The 18,834-nt window shown below is 42.9% G+C and overlaps 1 protein-coding gene across 1 annotated transcript in view; it reads left to right on the top strand.

The window, feature by feature from the left end:
* The first annotated feature begins 739 nt into the window (after window positions 1-739).
* DNAJC6 (DnaJ heat shock protein family (Hsp40) member C6) overlaps window positions 740-18,834 on the top strand; it is a 180,763-nt gene continuing 162,668 nt past the window's right edge. Inside the window, exon 1 of the mRNA XM_055403312.2 lies at window positions 740-900. Within this exon, the coding sequence (XP_055259287.2) occupies window positions 786-900 (115 nt within the window). The 5' untranslated portion in view covers window positions 740-785. The remainder of the gene's footprint in view (window positions 901-18,834) is intronic.

Genomic DNA, 18,834 nt, shown 5'->3' on the forward strand with positions numbered 1-18,834 from the left:
TCTTGGACTCCCCCAACTACAAGCAAAATCAGAACAGAGATCAAGTGGTGAAAAGGCTGGGCTACATCAGCTCTGACATTTCAGTTTCCTCATCTGGCAAATGGGGAAATGCTTCCTACCCCACAGCAGTACTATGACGTTTAATGCCATATGTGTAAAAGTCCCTGGACATAGAGTAGGTTCTTAAAAAAAGAGAGAGAAAAACAGGTGATTCTTAATCTGTTGTATGAAGAAAACAGGAATATCTATCACACTTTAAAAGAAAAATTCGAACATAACGTGGAATCATCCTGAGGCAGCAGAAAGGAATGAACAAATGGAGTCAGAGCCGAGGACTTGGGAATCTGCATGGTTTAGAGACTGTGATCTCCCGGTCAATTACCTGACCTTTCGGAGCTTCAATTTTATCATTTGTAATCCGGGGATAAAAATCAGTGCATATCCCAGGGGTTTTTGTGTTAATTAATGATGCCGAGCTGCAGCCGGGCAATCTGTCGACACCTCCGGAATCAAGAACGAATGACTAAAGCGCTCAGCCGTGAGCTGCTGAGCGCCTCCCCCGGGCTGGCGCATCCCGGCAGCGCCCCCGCCTCGGCCGGCAGCGCCCTCGGGCTCGGCGCGAGCGCGGTGCCCCCCTCCCCCGCCCCCCGCCGGCCGCAAGCTCCGCCCCCGCGGCCGCGTCCTCCCCGCGGCGGCCGGGCACCTGGCAGACGCGCGGCGGCCGGGGAAGCGGGAGGCGACCCTCGGGCGGCGGCGGGCGGCTGGGGAGGGGTGCGGGCGCACAGATGGGAGCAACTGAGAAGAGCGGCAAGAAGAGCCGGAGGCTGTTTTCTTCGCTGCGGCCGTGGAAGGCAACCCGGCGGCTCTGGCGGACGCGCTCGGCTTCCAAGGCTGCGCAGGGTGAGTGTGGGCGCGGCCGCGGAACCTGTTACTGCGCGCCGCGGGCGCCGGCCTTCGACTTCTGGGGGGCTGCGGTGGCCCCGAAGGCCGTAGGTGGCATCTCCCGCTGGGTTCTCGGCCCCCACCTCCCCCCCAACTCCCCGGGACCCACGGGCGGGGGCGACGCCGCCTGGATGGCTGGCCCTGCCTGGGCGACCCTCCATCCTGACCCTTGGCCGCAGGGACTAGACCAGTACCGGAGCTCCCCCGGGGTCGCTCAAAGACAGTCCTCTTCCCGCCCCTCCATCCCCCTCCACCTTTGAGCATCTTCCCTTGGCCCAGGTGGTTGCAGCTTGTTTATTTCCCGCAGAAGTCCCTGTGTGTCCGTTTGGCTCTGAGCAGAGAGAATCCGGGGTGCCTCGGAGAAACAGTTTGCATCCTCCACCCCCGAACACCTGGCCGGCACCTGCAATGCAGTACCCGTTGGGGGAATTAATCCAATCCAGCTCTGCCTTTGAGGTCCTCCCCATCTGGACCCACCCCCTTTCCAACCTGTTATCATGTATGCTCTAGTCACGATTATCTATTTCCCAAACACATTCCACCTTGTCCTCAACTAGACCTTCACTCACATGTATTCGATCACTGACTTACTGCTTTCATTCATTCCAAAATGTTTATTGAGCTCCCCAGTGTGTCAGGGCCCGGAGAGAACCAAATAGACAAGGCCACAGCTCATGGAACTACTTCTAGAGGGGGAACCGACATTACATACGTCAGACCGGTAAAAATCCCCATTACAAATTGCCGTGTGTACTTGGCAGGAATCAGATCATCTGCTGGGAGAGGCAAAAAGGTAGAGGGGCTCTGGCTTACATGGAAAGTGACCAGGGAGGGTCTCTGAGGTGGTGCCATTGCAGCGGAGCCTGAAGACTGATTCCGAGTTACTCCAGCATGGAGCCAGGGTTAGAGCATCCTGCCAGAGGCAATAACAGGTGGAAACCATCCCAGTGCCTGAGCTAAGCAAGGGGAAAGTAAGGGAGACAGGGTCTGCGTAGGATGTGACAAGGAGTTGGGATTTTATTCCAAGTGAGCTGGGAAGGCTCTACATGTTCCCAGCATGTTCTGAGCACAGGGACCCAATCCGATATGCTGGCTCACTGCGTTCTCTCTATCTGCAGTGGCCATGCGTTGGTCTCTCAGCCTGGCCAATTCCTATTCATGTCTCAGGACTAGCACAAATGCCATCTCCTCTGTGAAGCCTTTCCTGGGGTTCATGCCACCTGTAGCCTCTCTTTTGGTATTTTGTCATCCATAGGGCATTCGTCACTGTTCATCTGCTGTTATAGGTTCCATGTAGGCAAGTTCTCATCCATTTCATCTTTGCATCCCCCACCAAGCTAAGTCAGGATTTGGTACTTTTTAGATACCTGTTTGCTTGTGTGTGTGTGTGTCTCCTGTCTTGTCCTTTTCATCTGTTTCCATCATGTGAGCATTCTTATTCTGAGGCTAACATGCCTTGAGTTCTAAAATGGCCGACCAGGGCCAAAGGCAGACTGCTCCAGGGCCCTGTCATTCGTGTTGGTGTCACCCCCACCTCCACCCCAGGGTTGTTTGGAAGATTAAATGAATTAATGAGTTAATAATTGTAAAGTGCTGGCACATAGTAAGCATTCTAAAGAGAAATTTGACAAAGGGCAAAAACAATTTTCACATATTTATTTATTGTGTTAGAAACAAGCTTTTCAATTATGGATAGTTAGGGAGACTCTGTGGCTTGGCATTGTCATCTTGCGGGCTTTCAAAGGATGTATTCTTAGTTTTAGTCAGTGCGCCAATTAAATTCTTTCTCCTTGCATCAAACGGTTGCCGAAACTTAGTAGGTCTGAAGGCTGACCCCCCCCCCCTTTTTTTAGCTTGCCTGAGTAGTTGAATAGATTGGGAATTGCAACAAGTATTGCTTTAGTAATACTTACATGCATAATGTTACTCTGGGTGTTGTGTGAATGTTTTACAAAAGAGGAATAAATAGATGTTCCCACTGCAGTGAATTGGGTTAGGATAAGTTTTCTAGTTTTATGATTTTTAAACCCAGGTGTATACTGTGTACACAGTCATCCTCTCCTATTCTCTGTTCCTGTCCTAGACTTCACCCATGGATTCCCAGAGCCCACTGCCACACCACACCTCTCTTTTCTTCAGTAGGATCTTGGCTGATCACTATATTTCCTTACTTCCCCTCCCCAGCCCCCAAAATCTGGAGATGAGGCCATTAAAATGTCTTATGTTATATGATACTTTACAGTTTACAGAATAGCTCAACTATGAGGTCTTGTTTAGATGTTAACAAACCTTGGAAAGAGGGAGGATGGATGTATTTATTTCCCCCATTTTAGAGATGAGAAAAGTGAAGCGAGAGACCGAGTAACTTGCAGAAGTTCACAGGACTGGTGTGGGGCCGATTCAGGCCTGGTTATCCACACAGCTTCCTTTCTTCCATGTCAGACAAAATAAACATGTTCCAATATCTATACTCATAGAAGGAAGAAGTAAAATGAATGAATATTATGCAATGAGTGAAATCCATATCCAAATTTTATTTAATTTTTCTTAAAGGTGGCCTCAATTTCTCATGATGATGTCAACGTCACTTTGGGCATCTATAATCACGTGGTTTGGTGCCAGACAGACTGTGATTTAAAGCTGCCACTGATGAGTGGCACACTAATAAATGGTGTGATCTTGGGCAGGGTGCTGAATCTTTCTAAAACTCATTTATCTATCATATGTAAGATAGGAATGATACTCCTGTGTTAGGTTACTGTGATGATTAAATGGGTTAATGTATATAAAGTGCTTGGTACATAGTAGCTCACAGGTGGTGGTTATTTTTATTAATTTTAGTCCAGATATTCAACCATATGATCACACCCCAAATATGGGAAGTTCAGTGGGTGGTGGGATGAAACATGACTGGAAGCTCCTTAAGGGCAGCAGTCCCTTTTGGATCAACTGGAAGTATCCTTCCATGTTGTATCATGGCCATGTCAGTATCCTTCTCTCCCCTTCCCTCCTTTTTTTCCACCAGGAGACTACAGGTGAGAAGTAGCATAGCTTCTGGGAATGCCTGGCATCTTTTCAGCTAAACATTGTATCCTGAATGTAGAAGATGAATGTAAATACGTTTATTTATTTATTGGATAATAATACATGAATGGATAAGTAATAATTGGATCCTCTAGGATATATATATCGATTCCTTACTTCCTTCCTAACACTCAGTAGTGTCAGCCTTTTTGATGGGTATGAAGTGGTACTGCCTGGTTGTTTTATATTGAATTTCCCTGACAAATAATGAAGCTGAGGATTTTTTCATATGAATTGGCCATATGTGACTAAGACATGTGTGAATGCCTGTTTATGTCTTTTCCCGCTTTTTTCTTGGGGGTTTGTTTTTTTCTTATCTACTTATAGGAGTTCTTGAAATATTCTAGATACTAATGAGTTATTGGCTTATATGTCCAAGCAGCTTTAAAAACTATACTAACCATGCAAACTGTTCTAAATGAACAGGCTGTGCTCCAGTAGAAATTAACCCCCCAAATTGCTTTCATCTTTTATAGGGAATCACATTTTAGTCAAACATCAAAGCTTTTAGGTTATCGAGCAGGGAGCAAATAATTGGTGGAAGTATCTTGTGAGCAGCAGACTTTCCTAGTCCTTGAAATGATGGTAGAACAAGGGTCTTATGCTCTTCCCACCAGAAATTACCTCCCACAAAGTTATTCTTTGCAAAGTCACAGGTTGAAACTGGAGTCAGTCTCCATCAGCTGGTAGTGTTTCCAGGACTAGTTACTTGGAGGAAAGACCAGAACACTTGTCAGGTGACCTGTGGGTTATACTCTCACATTTTCTTAGCCATATGTCCCTACAATAAAATCACAATGAATGGAGATAATGATCACTACCTAGGGATGTTGGAAAGATCAGATGAGATCATAACTATGAAAGGACCATGTAAATGCAAAGTATGTTTGCTAGGCCCAGGGGAATAAGCAAGCCTTTGACGGAGTGGGACCCATAATCTTTGGGCCTCATCGCTTCTACGCTCTGTTCTGCATACAGGTGCCTGATTATAGGCAATGCGGGCTCCAGACCAGCAGCAACAGTGTCTCCAGAATTGTCAGAAATGCCAATCCCTGGCCCCCCACCACAGAGCTACCCAATCAGAAACTGTGGAGATAGGGCCCAGCAGGCTATGCTTAACCAAGCCCTGCAGTCATTCTGATGTACACTAATGCTTGAGAACAGGCCTAGTGGGGTGTGCAAAGGATTTAAAGACAGCGAATGTCGGATTTTCAATCTTAACTCTCCCATTTTCCAGCTTGTATGATGAGCAGGTTACTAAGCTCTCTGCCTTCCAGGCTCTCACTTATAGAAGGAAGAGGATGTCACTTCCCTCCCAGGGTTTGTGAGAAGTCAATGACAGGTCGTATCCAGGTTCTGCCACTGTGTAGCTGTGTGTCCTTCAGCAAGCTTTCTTTCTTCTTTCTGCCTCAGTTTTCTATCTGAAAAAGATGGGCTGGGACTTCCCTGGTGGTCCAGTGGTTAAGGCTCCTTGCTTCCACTGCAGGAGGGACAGGTTCAATTCCTGGTCTGGGAACAAAGATCCTGCATGCCTTGTGGCATGGCCAGAAAAAAAAAAATTAAAAAAAAAGAGATGGACCAGCAAGCGTTAACATGCATGCTGCACAGCTTATTGTGTGCCAGCCATTGCCCTAAACATGTGAATATTTTAATTTTGCTTAGTTCTTACAATAACCCTGTTTTACAGTCTCTATTTTATGAATGAGAAAACTGCAGCACAAGAAGGGTAAGTAACGTTTTCAAAGTTACACAACTAGTAAACTTGGATTCAAACCCAGGCAGTATGCTGTGAAAGTCCTTGCTTTAAAGGCCATGCTTGGCAGTCTCTCTAAATTTATGGTGCTGCTTGTGAGAAGAGTGCCTGGCACACAGTAGGCACTCTATGTGTGTTCTCTTCCCCTTGCCTTGTGGCTTGGCTTCATCAGAGCCTACCCAGCTTTTCTGATAGTCATGCTGCCCTCCTCTGCGGTGCTCCTAATCCCAAACCCCCTCCCCCCACCTACCCCCAGGCAGCACCACCTCCAGTTTTCTCACTCCAGACATCTCTCTCCCGGCTGAGCAAACCAAACAGAGGCTTGGCTGGGGGAGGACCAAATGTGTTGGCGCAGGTGAAGTCACCCTCCTGTCACCCTATCCTGGCATGTTTGGGAAATGAATGACAGCCAGAAGAGGGTCCAGGCAAGTTACCGAAAGATCATTAGGTTTGCCTAATTTGAGACATATCCTTCAAGTCTCTTTTGCTCTCAGATTTCCAAGGGAATGTGAAAGCTTCTTTTTGCTGAGTTTTTCTTCTCAGTAAAATTTACAGCTGGGCAGTTGCACCCACACTGTTAACAGCAGCGTTTTTTTTTTTTCCATTGTTATTTTGCTAGGACAATGAAGAGCCTTATTCTCTTTCAGTTCAGGGTGTCACTCATTGTTCTTGAAAATTCTTTTTGGTTTTGCTCTCAAGATGGCCTCCCTTGCTGGGCATGACTCACAGTCTAATGACTCAGAAATGGCATCTGAGAGACAAGAACTGTGCAGAGCTGTGAAGGGACCTGTGGCCAGTGGAGCCTGCCTGAAGCTTTCCTTAAACTTGGTCATTGAGATGGAGCATCATTTCCATTAATGGTTGTTTATAATGGTTGGTACCAGTTTAATAGGAGCGTAGGATCTGCCAGAGACACTGCCTTGTTCTGGAAAGCTCCAAGGCTTGAGTCTATCCTTGTTCCTCAGCTGGGTGTGGCCTTGATGTGGCCACATCCTTGTTTACTGTGGGCCAGACGCGACTTCTGAGAATTACCAAACACTGCTTAGAATGGCCACAGAATCAGACAGTCTAAAGCTTCTGTAAAATCTGTATCATGAGGGAAAATAAAGGCTTGTTTTATCTGAAGAAGACCAGATCTCTTTCGACTTAATTTAAAAAATCAAGTAAGGGTGAATAGAAAGATGAACATGTATGTGATAAAGCAAATTTAGTAAATATTCTTGAAAATGTTTGCCATGCAATTCTTTCAACTTTTTGTATTTTGAAACTTTTCAAAATACAATGTTGAGTAAAATGCATGTAACCCTAGAATGACCACACTCTTGGGAAGAAAATTGTTTCCTTGTTAATATGAATGACATCCCCTCTCCCTCTTCCTCAATCCTCCCAGCCTTAGTTTTTTTTCTTGGAAAAACCTGCTTGATTAAAAGGGGCCTGGAGTGAGCCTGGCAGGGCTTGAGCTGATCCTGTATACCAGGGCTATATAGTTTTCCTGATATGTAATTCTCACAATAGCCATATTAGCTGTTTATTATTTTCTGCATTTTACGAGGAAACTGAGGTGCAGAGGGGTATGCTTGATCCAGATCGGTAGGTGATAATACTAGTCTTAAGGGCATTTATGCGTCATGTTTTGTGCCGTGTACTTGACATGTACTAACTCACTTGAGCCTCATCCTGCCCTAGGAGGTAGGTGCCTTACTGTCTGCATCTTACAGATCAGGAAATAGAGACTGAGAGGGGCTCAGGAACATATCCCAGCTACCTCAGGAGCCAGGAAATGGCAGAGCTTGTGTTTGGACCTGGCCTCTTCTGCTTTCCTATTCAAACCCAAGCCTTGGCCTAATGGAGTAAATCAGCAGACCTTGTGGAAAGCTCTTGTTCTGAGACCAGGCTCTTTAAGAACAGAATGTTCTGTTCAACACTGTGTTATTCTTTGTGTTCAGAGCAGTGTCTGGCATAATGAATATTTATTGGATGAAAGAGTACCTGGATGGTGGCTCTTAGCACCTCCTTCTTCACCCTATCTGCCCCTAAAGGAGCTCTGAACTGGGCACTTCTTGGCTGTCCTGGCCTTGGTCCTTGGAGATGGAGATGCCTATTTCTTTGAGGTGATTTATGGGCCAGCCTGACCCATTTGGTGGCCAGTGAGGAGTTCCAGTGAAGGCAGATTTTTCTCATTGGCCTTTTTTTCAAAGATGAGCATAAAGTTATTATGCACTGTCAAGGAAAGATGGAAAGAAAAGAAAACAAAATAAAATTACCCCATACTTTGGAGAAGTCTTTAAATTGTGGCAGCTAGCAGTCAACTCCAGGACCCCTAGTGGCCATGACAGGCTTTTGCTCCATAGCTGTGTTTAACTTGGGCTGCAGTAATGAGCAGGTAAACACTAACAATTAGTTCTCTTAATGTGCCCAAGTATGTTGATAATTATACTTTACATTTATATAGAACTAGTTTACAAAGTGGTATGTGTGTTCTCTCTTTTGATCTCCTGAAGAGCTTGAAACATACACAGGGCAGGAATGATTAGCCCCACTTTACAGATGAGGAAACTGGTGACAGAGAGCTTAAGTCCTGCCTACACAACCCAGGTAATAGTGGTAGAGAGAGGTCTTCACCTTCTTACCTCTCCTCCCTCCAGCAAAACTTCCATGTCAGTATTGTCCTGGGGATGAAAGTAATAGGTTGGTTTTTTTTTTTTAATAATTTTTTATTGGAATATAGTTGATATACAATGATGTGTTAGTTTCTGCTCTATGGCAAAGGATGTATTTCTCTTTGTTGTTCTTCTTCCAACTTAGTGACGGCCTGGATTGGGTCAGTTAATCTTTCTGAATATCAGTTTACCAATCTGTGTAATGGGGAATAAACACTGCCCAGTGGTGAATGCACTTGGAGCTAAGGAGGTTGTGAGAGTTCAGAACTTTTAAAACAATTTCTGAGTGAAGATTTTTGGAAGGGACTGTGATAACTCTGATCCATTTCCCACAAAAATAAGCTAAATGGCACCTCCCCTGGGCACGCTATCTAAAATAGCACCTCTTTTACCTTATTATCATGCTTCAGTTTTATTCACAGCATTCACTGCCATTAATTATATGTTTGTATTTATTTGTTTATGGCCTGTCTGAATCCTCCCACCCAAATGTGACAGCCAGGAGAGCAGGTACTTGGTCTGTTTTCCTGCATTCCTGAGTCACTAGCAGATGGAGTTGTACCTGGCACAGATAACCACTTGTTGAGTGAATGAATGAAGGAATGAATTGGAGCTATGTAATGACTGAAAGTAAACTGGAACTGGATGATTGAAAGGTTTGATTGAGTATTCCTGGCTGTCTAACAGAGGGGTCTTGGTCTGGCTTTCCACAGATCATTTCTGTCTCAGCCATCCAGTGGCTTTAAAGCCTTGAGTACCAATGTATGCCTGGGTGAAATGGAATCTAGGTCCATACAGCAGATATAGGTCATTGTATGGCACTGTATGCTGCATTGTAACAGCTGGTGAGTGGCCTGAAGATTGGGACTGGTTCTGTCGCTCTTTTATCCCCAGTACTTAGCGCAGAGCCTGGTTCACAGAAAGGTAAAAGAAATGTTTGCTGAATGAATGAATGTGTAAGAAGAAATGGCACAGGGCTCTTAATCCACCTCCAAAATGAAGGTCTCCATTTGAGGATAAGCTTGGTGCATGGCACACACACGTTCCCCTTTCAGTTTGAATCAAATCTCTCTGGCGAGAAGGAAGCACTAAACAGTTAGTGCCCTAACCTGCTGCAAGGAAAGGCAAGCCTAGGCTCCAGATCCAGTTCCATGCCATGTTTTGGAATTTGTGTTTACGTCTGCCTTCATCGCCATCCTTTCCGCTCCAGCATAAGCAAAATTATAACCCAACACACTGACTTGCATGCAATTATCAGAGCCCTGGTGCTCCTCCGTTGAGGGACTTTGTCCCCGAGACTGCTGACTGTCTGAATGACAGATCTAAAGTCAGAGTTGCAGAATCAGCCGGGCTTTCCTGCTCCTTTGCAGCAGAGGCAGGAGGGAGAGAATGAAAGATTCTGAAAATAAAGGTAAGGGGCTGACTGCAGAGGGGAGGCTAAAAGATGCTAGGGTTAAGATGTCACTCCATGGACATGCTGAGTGTATACTGAATGGCTGGTTTAAAATTAGTGTGCATATATTATTTAAAAAGTCTAGTTATATAATAAACATGACTTAAAATTAACTGGTTTCTGGTTTCCAAATACTGTGTCATTCAGTTTTCCATTTTTGTGCTACTAAATATAACAACATTTTTGCATTCTTCATTTAATCCTGGCTGAGTAACACATATTTACATTTCACAAATTTCCTTATAATAGCTTGCTTTTATTTCAAGAGCGTTCACAGTACTTAATATATAGGTCTTCAATGCATTATTGGAATTGCAATATCTGAATTACTTCAGACTTTTTACAGTCTGGGTTCTCAAGAAAAATGTTGACCAAGAATGCTTTAATGAAGATTCATCTTTTCAGGAGGATCCAATGGGGAGCCATCACTGACCTTCAGAAGTGTTTATCTTGCAGAGGTTTTCAGATGCAAACTCTCTCCCCATCCCAACCCTAGCCTCCATCCCTAGATCCCTGGACCCTCCCCCAGCACCTTCCCCCAACATCCTCCAATTCTGTTGAGGCATGGGGGAAGACAGAACGTATTGAAAGGAAAATTCAGGAAAGGACAGGGGTCTCTAAAGTGAGTCGGACAAATATTAAGCTCAACAGTGATTCTGGCGCATACTGAGGTTTTGAATTCCGAGGCTCCTTACATTTTCTTCCGCAAACGGGGGAGGAGCTCTAGATCTCAGGGCTCGGGAGGCTACAGGGCGTACCCCAATCCTGTTTCCGGGAAGGAGCCCGTCCTTGGTGCTGCGTAGGTGCTGCTCCCGGTCGGGGTGCAGGAGGAAGGTGCAGCGTATGCAGGGCAGCCAGGCTCCCGGGGAAAGCTCCAGGGCAGCCGCCGTGCCATCACCGCGCCACCTGGGCCAGCCCCAGCCTCCCCAGCGCTAATTTTACGGTTTGCCTGCTGCATATTGCTCTCCCCCCACCACCCCCCAGCAAGCGTTCGCTGATCTCACCCCAAGCCTCTGCGCAGCAATTTGGCACTCCACTCTCTCCTCCCAGAGCGCTCTGCTTTAAGGACACCGCAGCACTTTGCCTCTGGGCACGGGGCTTGGATGCCCAGCTGGTGCCTGGCACAGAACTCCGGGAGGGTTACTCGTAACCACCGATCCTCCCCAACGCGCGGGATGAGTTGTTTGCGTGATCAGTGAGACCCGCACAGGCCCCAGGCCTTCTCCTGACTCTGCTGTGCGCAGGACTGCCTGCTTGGCCTTCTGCAGCCCTGTCCTCGGCCACACTCTCTGGCGTGCAGCCTTACTTGTGATGGACAGTGATGTTTGTTCCATATTAAAAATAAAGAAAAACCAACCAACAGAACCACACAGCCTGATGCTGTAGAGAGGCTGGTATCTTAATCGATCACACTGTGAGGAAGGCTCTTAAACCATCTCACTTTCTATAATTGAGACTTTAAAAGGGGCCGGGGTAGCTGGTGTTAGTAGATTTAGGTCTAATAGGCTCTGGATCATTCACGTCCACGTATCGGTCTCTGTGGTTTTGATGTTTAAATTTTAATTAAATAGCCTGAACAGGGAGATTTGCATGGCCCTGGTAAATCAAAGAGGACCTGTCCACTGCTATTTGTAAGCCAGGCTCTCATGGACAAATAAAACATGTGCGTGTTTAATTAAAATATTTTGAATGAACTCTGGGAGAATGTTGGCCTTTCTTGTGTTGTTTTCAGTAGCTGGAGAAAGGGTTTCTGGAAAGAAAAAAAATGTGCTTATATGCCCTGTCATGCTAGGCCAGAGGCATGATTTAGAAGAAATTAAGACTGAGCTGGAGGCTCAGGTTAGGTTAATATTCACCATCATTTGGAATGGAAACACTCTCAGTTTCTCAAGTGTATCAGGATGCTTAAAACTTCAACCCCCCAGCTGCCTTTTTGAGGGGAGTTGGTATTTAGAATTTTGTTTACTTTATTTTGGAAAGAACCTTGGTTGGAAGTGAGAATGGTTAGGTTCTTGCTTGTTTTGTCACTTAACTTGTTAGTGACCTAGCACAAAACACTTTGGATCTGTTTTCTTATGTTGAAAATGGAGTAATGTTAGACCAGAGCACTGTTCTTCAGGTTGTGGGTCATAAGAAAGCAATTTAGTGAATCTCAAGCGATCTTGTAGAGAAATAGGATAGAAAATATCAGAAACCATTGTATATGCTAAGCGTAAATAATTGTTTCCTGTAACTTCTGTTTTAGGTATTTATTTATGTAGATATGGGCTATATTAATGTCAGGTCTGTTTCTTATTGCAAATCCTACTCAGAAGAGTTTGAGAAACACTGAAATCAATCATAGCTTCCTAGTTCATCAAGGAGTCTATGAAATGTGGTTTTATATGCATGTCCACTTTTGTTTGTGTATGATGAGAATGTCAGTAATTTTTCCTCAAAATTTTGAAGGGGTTTGAGATCCCAAATAGGTTATGAATCATTCTGTTTCCCTTAAGGCCCTCACAAGCCAACTTCTTAGAGATCAAAGAGTCCTTTCAGGGCTGGGAGATGGGTGTGTGTTAACAGGACCAGTTAAGTGTGAGATGTGAGATGGAGTGTGTGAGCATGTTGAAGAGAAAGTGTGACCATGGTAACCAGACCATGAGACCTATTTGTAGGTTCCAAAGTGCCAGTTGGTGACCTATATATGAAACATAAATATCTAAAAATTAGTCTTTGTGCTGAAAAGTACCACAGGAAAACCATCAAAATGTTGTGCTTTGTTTGGAAGTTAGCTCTCCTTGAAAAGATTGAAAACAAGAACCAGGTAAAATCTTAAGAGACTGACAGGGACAAATAAATCATCAGAATGTTGGTAGGCAGAAACTGAATTTTTATAAGCTACCATCACGTGACTGCTGCTGCTGCTGCTGCTAAGTCACTGCTGCTTCAGTCGTGTCCGAATCTGTGTGACCCCATAGACAGCAGCCCACCAGGCTCCCCCGTCCCTGGGATTCTCCAGGCAAGAACACTATCACGTGACTAGTGTTCTCTAAATGTTGAGCTGTGGTTTAATAAGTGCCTTTCTTTTCCCTCTTTTTAGTACATTTTAAGACAGTCTGATGAGGCTTTTAAACACAAATGACATTGTATAGCATTTACCCAACATCTCAAAATGCTCTGCAAGCCAGAAAAAAACTTTGTATGGGGCAACTGAGAAGAAAATAGTTGAATGAATTAATGACTAGGTATTGGCAAACATGACAGCTAATTATAATAATAACAATCATAGCTCCTATTTAATGAACAAGTAATATGTGAAAAGCTCTCTGCAAGGTGCTTTACACATTGTCACAATACTGCAAGGCTGGAGGTATTTTATGTGTAAAGAACTGAATTAAGAACTTTGTACAGGGACACATAGCTAGTAAGTGGCAGACCCAGGGTTCAAACCTGGGTCATTTTATCTTCAAAACCATTCACATGGTGTGCAAGGGCTTGAGGGTAAGTAGCATGGGAAAACAGCAGAATTTTAAATAAAATTTTCAACATTATTTATTTCTGGATTAATTTACTTATTATAAAAAGGGAAATGTGAACTGTAGAAAATGCTGGCTTTTGCATAATTTTCTAAACTGTGTTTATTTGGAAAATAGGCATTTTAACTCTTAAGGTCAACTGCAAATTTTCCTTTTAAGTTCTCTGGGTATTTTGTACAACAAGATTTTAGAAACAGAAATAAAAAAGAATAGTGCAGAGTTTGAAACTTTGAGTGGAAACATTTTTTTTCCTACAATAGTTTAGGGCAAATAGTTCTTTTTTCAATTTTTTTCTATGTTTTATTTCAGAATAACAAGCATGACATTTTGTGAGAAAATAAAATTATGTGTGACATTGTAACATGGTAAAACTAGGATTAGAGCACACTCTTTCCTGACAGATTTTGATTTTTTACCGAAAGTTTTTATGGAATCTGATTGGGAGTTTGAATATTGTCAGATCCAGACTTCTAAACCCTAAATATTTAAAAGACTATGATGTACATTCTCCAATCAGCAGTTCAAAATGAAATCAGTGCTGTGCTTGATTGCTCAGTCATGTCCGACTCTTTGTGACCCCATAGAAGATAGCCCACCAGGCTCCTCTGTCCATAGGGATTCTCCAGGCAAGAATACTGCAGTGGGTTGCCATGCCCTCCTCTAGGGGATCTTCCCAACCCAGGGAATGAACCCAGGTCTCCCACATTGTGGGCAGATTCTTTACCATCTGAGCCACCAGGAAACCCCAAGAATATTGGAGTGGTTAGCCTATCTCTTCTCCAGGGGAGCTTCCTGACCCAGTAATCAAACCAGGATCTCCTGTACTACAGGTGGATTCTTTACCAGCTGAGCCACCAGGGAAACCCCCTTAATGTTTAATGTTGTGTGTGTGTGTGTTTTAACAGCCATGACTATTTTTAGAAATAGGGATACTTTTAGAGAAAACTCAATTCTTTCAAGATTTTTGTCCTTGATGCTTGGGACTGCGTAGGTTAGGCAAATGATGTATGTTGGTTGGGGTGATCTATACATGTTTGAGTGAGTTTTCAGCTTTCATGGCTAGCATGAGATAAAGCTGGGTTTAGAGCCTGGACTATGTCAGTGGTTCTCAAATGCACATGATACTGCTTCCTGTCATTATGTGCTTCCTGTGGAACATACTAGAAATAAGCAAGGGGTGCTAGCAGCATTCACCGGGCAGAAACTGGAAATGCTCGATGGCTGGCAATGTTCCTGATTGTTCCATTTAATGATGAATTATTCCAGGGTCCTGTGAAATTTTCAGATGTTTTGCTGAAGAGGTAAGTTGAAAAACTCTCTATACTTTTCTGAGCCTAGAACATATTTGTTGGTTTTACATATGCACTGAAATTTCCAGGACTAAAAATGCTATGTAAAGCAAGGAAAGATTTTTATTTACTACTTAATTGTGTTTGGAAAAATCACTTGCCCAAAGCACCAATTGGTTTGAGACATCAACACAACATACCCGTCTCCTTCAGTGTGTGTACCTGTACGTGTATGAATATTATATCTTGCTTGAGTATTTGTATATTGAAATCCATATTGTTTTGTTATTTACTTCTCTTTTATGTTATTGTTGATATATACATATAGTTATTGTTTAATTGTGTTAGGTAGATTATTTTATCTTTAAATTTCATCTTGAGATGCCAAACAAGGAAATACAGGATACTTTTATATATGTATGTTAGAGTGTAGGGCTTCCCTGGTGGCTCAGATGGTAAAGAATCTGCCTGCAATTCAGGAGACCCACGTCTGATCCCTGGGTTAGAAGGATCCCCTGGAAAAAGGGAATGGCTACTCACTCCAGTATTCTTGCCTGGAGAATCCCATGGACAGAGGGGCCTGACAGACTATAGTCCGTGGGGTTTCAAAGAGTCGGATATGATTGAGCAACTGACACACACACACGTTAGAGTGTACAAATGACTTTATTTTTACCTCTTTAATAATTTAAAAGAATTTTAGCAAACATGAAAACTTTTGGAGACTGCATATTCAATTTTACATTTCTTATTCTTTAAAAAAAAATTAGAGCAGTCTACAACAATGAGTTTGAGCTGAACATTAACTGACCTCTTTAAGGGCAGAAATACTGAGATATAGGCATTATAAATCTTCTAAAAAATAATGTCACTGGTAATATATAGTTGTGTTACTGTAACTGGAATTTTAAAATTTCACTTTGTAATTGTTTGCTGTTAGGATGTAAAAATACAGTTGATTTTTATTTGTTGACTTTATTTCAGTGACCTTGCTAAATTCATTTATTAAATAGTTTTTAGATTTTTGTAGATAGTAGGTTTTCTATGAATAAAGACACTCTATTTCTTACTTTCTAGTCCTTATACGTTTTATTCCTTTAATAGCCCGTATTATTGCACTGGCTATGCTCTCTCAAAATGTTTAATAGAAGTGGTGATGGTGAGTATCCTTATCTTGTTCCTTATCTCCGAGAAAAAGCTGTCTGTCACCATTAAATACTTTATTTGATGTCGGATTTACATAGACATTTTCATATCAGATTAAGAAAGTTAACTTCTATTCCTAGTGTGCCAGGATCTTATCATGAATTGGTGCTGAGTTTTATCAAATGCTTTCCTGTTTTGGGGAGCCCAGCCTGGTGCTCTGTGATGACCTAGAGGGGTGGGATGGAAGGAAGGAGGGAGACTTCAGAGGGGGGGGAAATATATGTATATAAAAGGAGGACTGATTCCTGTTGTTGTACAGTAGAAACCAACACAACATTGTAAAGAAATTATCCTCCAATTAAAAAAAAAAGAAAAAAATGTTTCCTGTTTTGTGATGATCATATGACTGTTCTATATTTATTCTGTTAATATGATGAATTACATTGATTTTTGCTTTTTGAATGATCTTTTTAAAGTTTGAAGTATAGCTGGTTTACACTATTATATGATAAAGATGTACTCAAAATTTTTATTGAGTATAGATTATACCCCATTTATAGTTGTTATAAAATGTTGGCTATATTCCCAGTGCTGTACAATGTAATACTTGTACTTAGAGCTTATTTATTTTATACATGGTAGTTTGCACCTCTTAATCCCCTACTCCTCTCTTCTTCCTCTCTTCTTCCCTCTCCCCACTGGTAACCACTAGTTTATTCTCTGTATCTGTGAATCTGTTTCTGTTTTGTTATATTTATTTGTTTGTTTTATTTTTACATTTATGTTTGAGTGTTAAACTAACTTTGGATTACTTAATAAACTCACCTTCAGTTCAGTTCAGTCGCTCAGTCGTGTCCGACTCTCCGTGACCCCATGAACCACAGCACGCCAGGCCTCCCTGTCCATCACCAACTCCTGGAGTTCACTCAAACTCATGTCCACAGAGTCGGTGATGCCATCCAGCCATCTCATTCTCGGTCGTCCCCTTCTCCTCCCGCCCCCAACCTTTCCCAGCATCAGAGTCTTTTCCAGTGAGTCAACTCGTCGCATGAGGTGGCCAAAGTATTGCAGTTTCAGCTTTAGCATCAGTCCTTCCAATGAACACCCAGGATCGATCTCCCTTAGAATGGACTGGTTGGATCTCCTTGCAGTCCAAGGGACTCTCAAGAGTCTTCTCCAACACCACAGTTCAAAAGCATCAATTCTTCAGCGCTCAGCTTTCTTCACAGTCCAACTCTCACATCCATACATGACCACGGGAAAAACCATAGCCTTGACTAGACGGACCTTTGTTGGCAAAGTAATGTCTCTGCTTTTTAATATACTATCAAGGTTGGTCATAACTTTCCTTCCAAGGAGCAAGCGTCTTTTAATTTCCTGGCTGCAATCAGCATCTGCAGTGATTTTGGAGCCCAAAAAATAAAGTCTGACACTGTTTCCACTGTTTTTCCACCTATTTCCCATGAAGTGATGGGACCAGATGCCATGATCTCTGTTTTCTGAGTGTTGAGCTTCAAGCCAACCTTTTCACTCTCCTCTTTCACTTTCATCAAAAGGCTTTTGAGTTCCTCTTCACTTTTTGCCATAAGGGTAGTGTCATCTGCATATCTGAGATTATTGATATTTCTCCCAGCAATCTTGATTGCAGCTTGTGCTTCTTCCAGCCCAGCGTTCCTCATGATGTACTCTGCATATAAGTTAAATAAGCAAGGTGACAATATACAGCCTTGACGCACTCCTTTTCCTATTTGGAACCAGTCTGTTGTTCCATGTCCAGTTCTGACTGTTGCTTCCTGACCTGCATACAGGTTTCTCAAGAGGCAGGTCAGGTGGTCTGGTATTCCCATCTCTTTCAGAATGTTCCACAGTTTATTGTGATCCACACAGTCAAGGGCTTTGGCATAGTCAATGAAGCAGAAATAGATATTTTTCTGGAACTCTCTTGCTTTCTCCATGATCCAGCGGATGTTGGCAATTTGATCTCTGGTGCTTCTGCCTTTTCTAAAACCTGCTTGAACATCTGGGAGTTCACGGTTCACATATTGCTGAAGCCTGGCTTGGAGAATTTTGAGCATGACTTTACTAGAGTGTGAGATGAGTGCAACTGTGCGGTAGTTTGAGCATTCTTTGGCATTGCGTTTCTTTGGGATTGAAATGAAGACTGACCTTTTCCAGTCCTGTGGCCACTGCTGAGTTTTCCAAATTTGCTGGCATATTGAGTACAGCACTTTCACAGCATCATCTTTCAAGATTTGAAATAGCTTAACTGGAATTCCATCACCACCACTAGCTTTGTTCGTAGTGATGCTTTCTAAGGCCCACTTGACTTCACATTCCAAGATAGTTGTGGCATATTATCCTTTGCATATATTTGCTGAATTTCACTTGCTAATATTTTGTGGCGGAGTATTTTTGTTCACAAGAGAGATTAACCTGTAATTTTCTATTGTGGTGGTGTCCTTGCCTGGATTGGACATGAAGGTTTTGCTGAACTTATAAAACAAGAAGTAATTCTTCAGTCTGTTCTCCTGAGGAGTTCTGTGAGATTTCAGTTATTCTCTAAAAATTCATTGGTAGAAACCATTTGTGTCTGGAAATTTTGTTGTGGGAAAGTTGTAAAATATGGATTCATTTATTGTAATAGGTATAGATTTATTTAGATTTCTTATTTCTTTTTGTGTTTTAGTAAGTTTTTTTTAGTGTTTTTTTTAGTAAGTGTTTTCTTCTAAGAATTTGTCCATTTTACCTGAACTTTCAAATTTATTGGCATAAGGTTTTCTTTACATCCTCTTATGATCTTTCTAATATCTGTAGGTTGCCTGGTATATTCCCTACTTTTATTCCTGATATTTATTTTCTATTTTTTATACTGGTAGTTCTCATTTTTTGCATGCATATTGCAAAGATTTTATAAATTGTATTAATCTTTGCAAAGAGCTAGCTGTTTTTGGATGGGCCCCACGGCTTGCAGGATCTGTTTCCTGAGCAG

This window comes from Moschus berezovskii, chromosome 4, assembly GCF_049115385.1.
Source record: "Moschus berezovskii isolate FMDL1 chromosome 4, NW_MosBer_1.0, whole genome shotgun sequence".
Lineage (NCBI taxonomy): Eukaryota > Metazoa > Chordata > Mammalia > Artiodactyla > Moschidae > Moschus > Moschus berezovskii.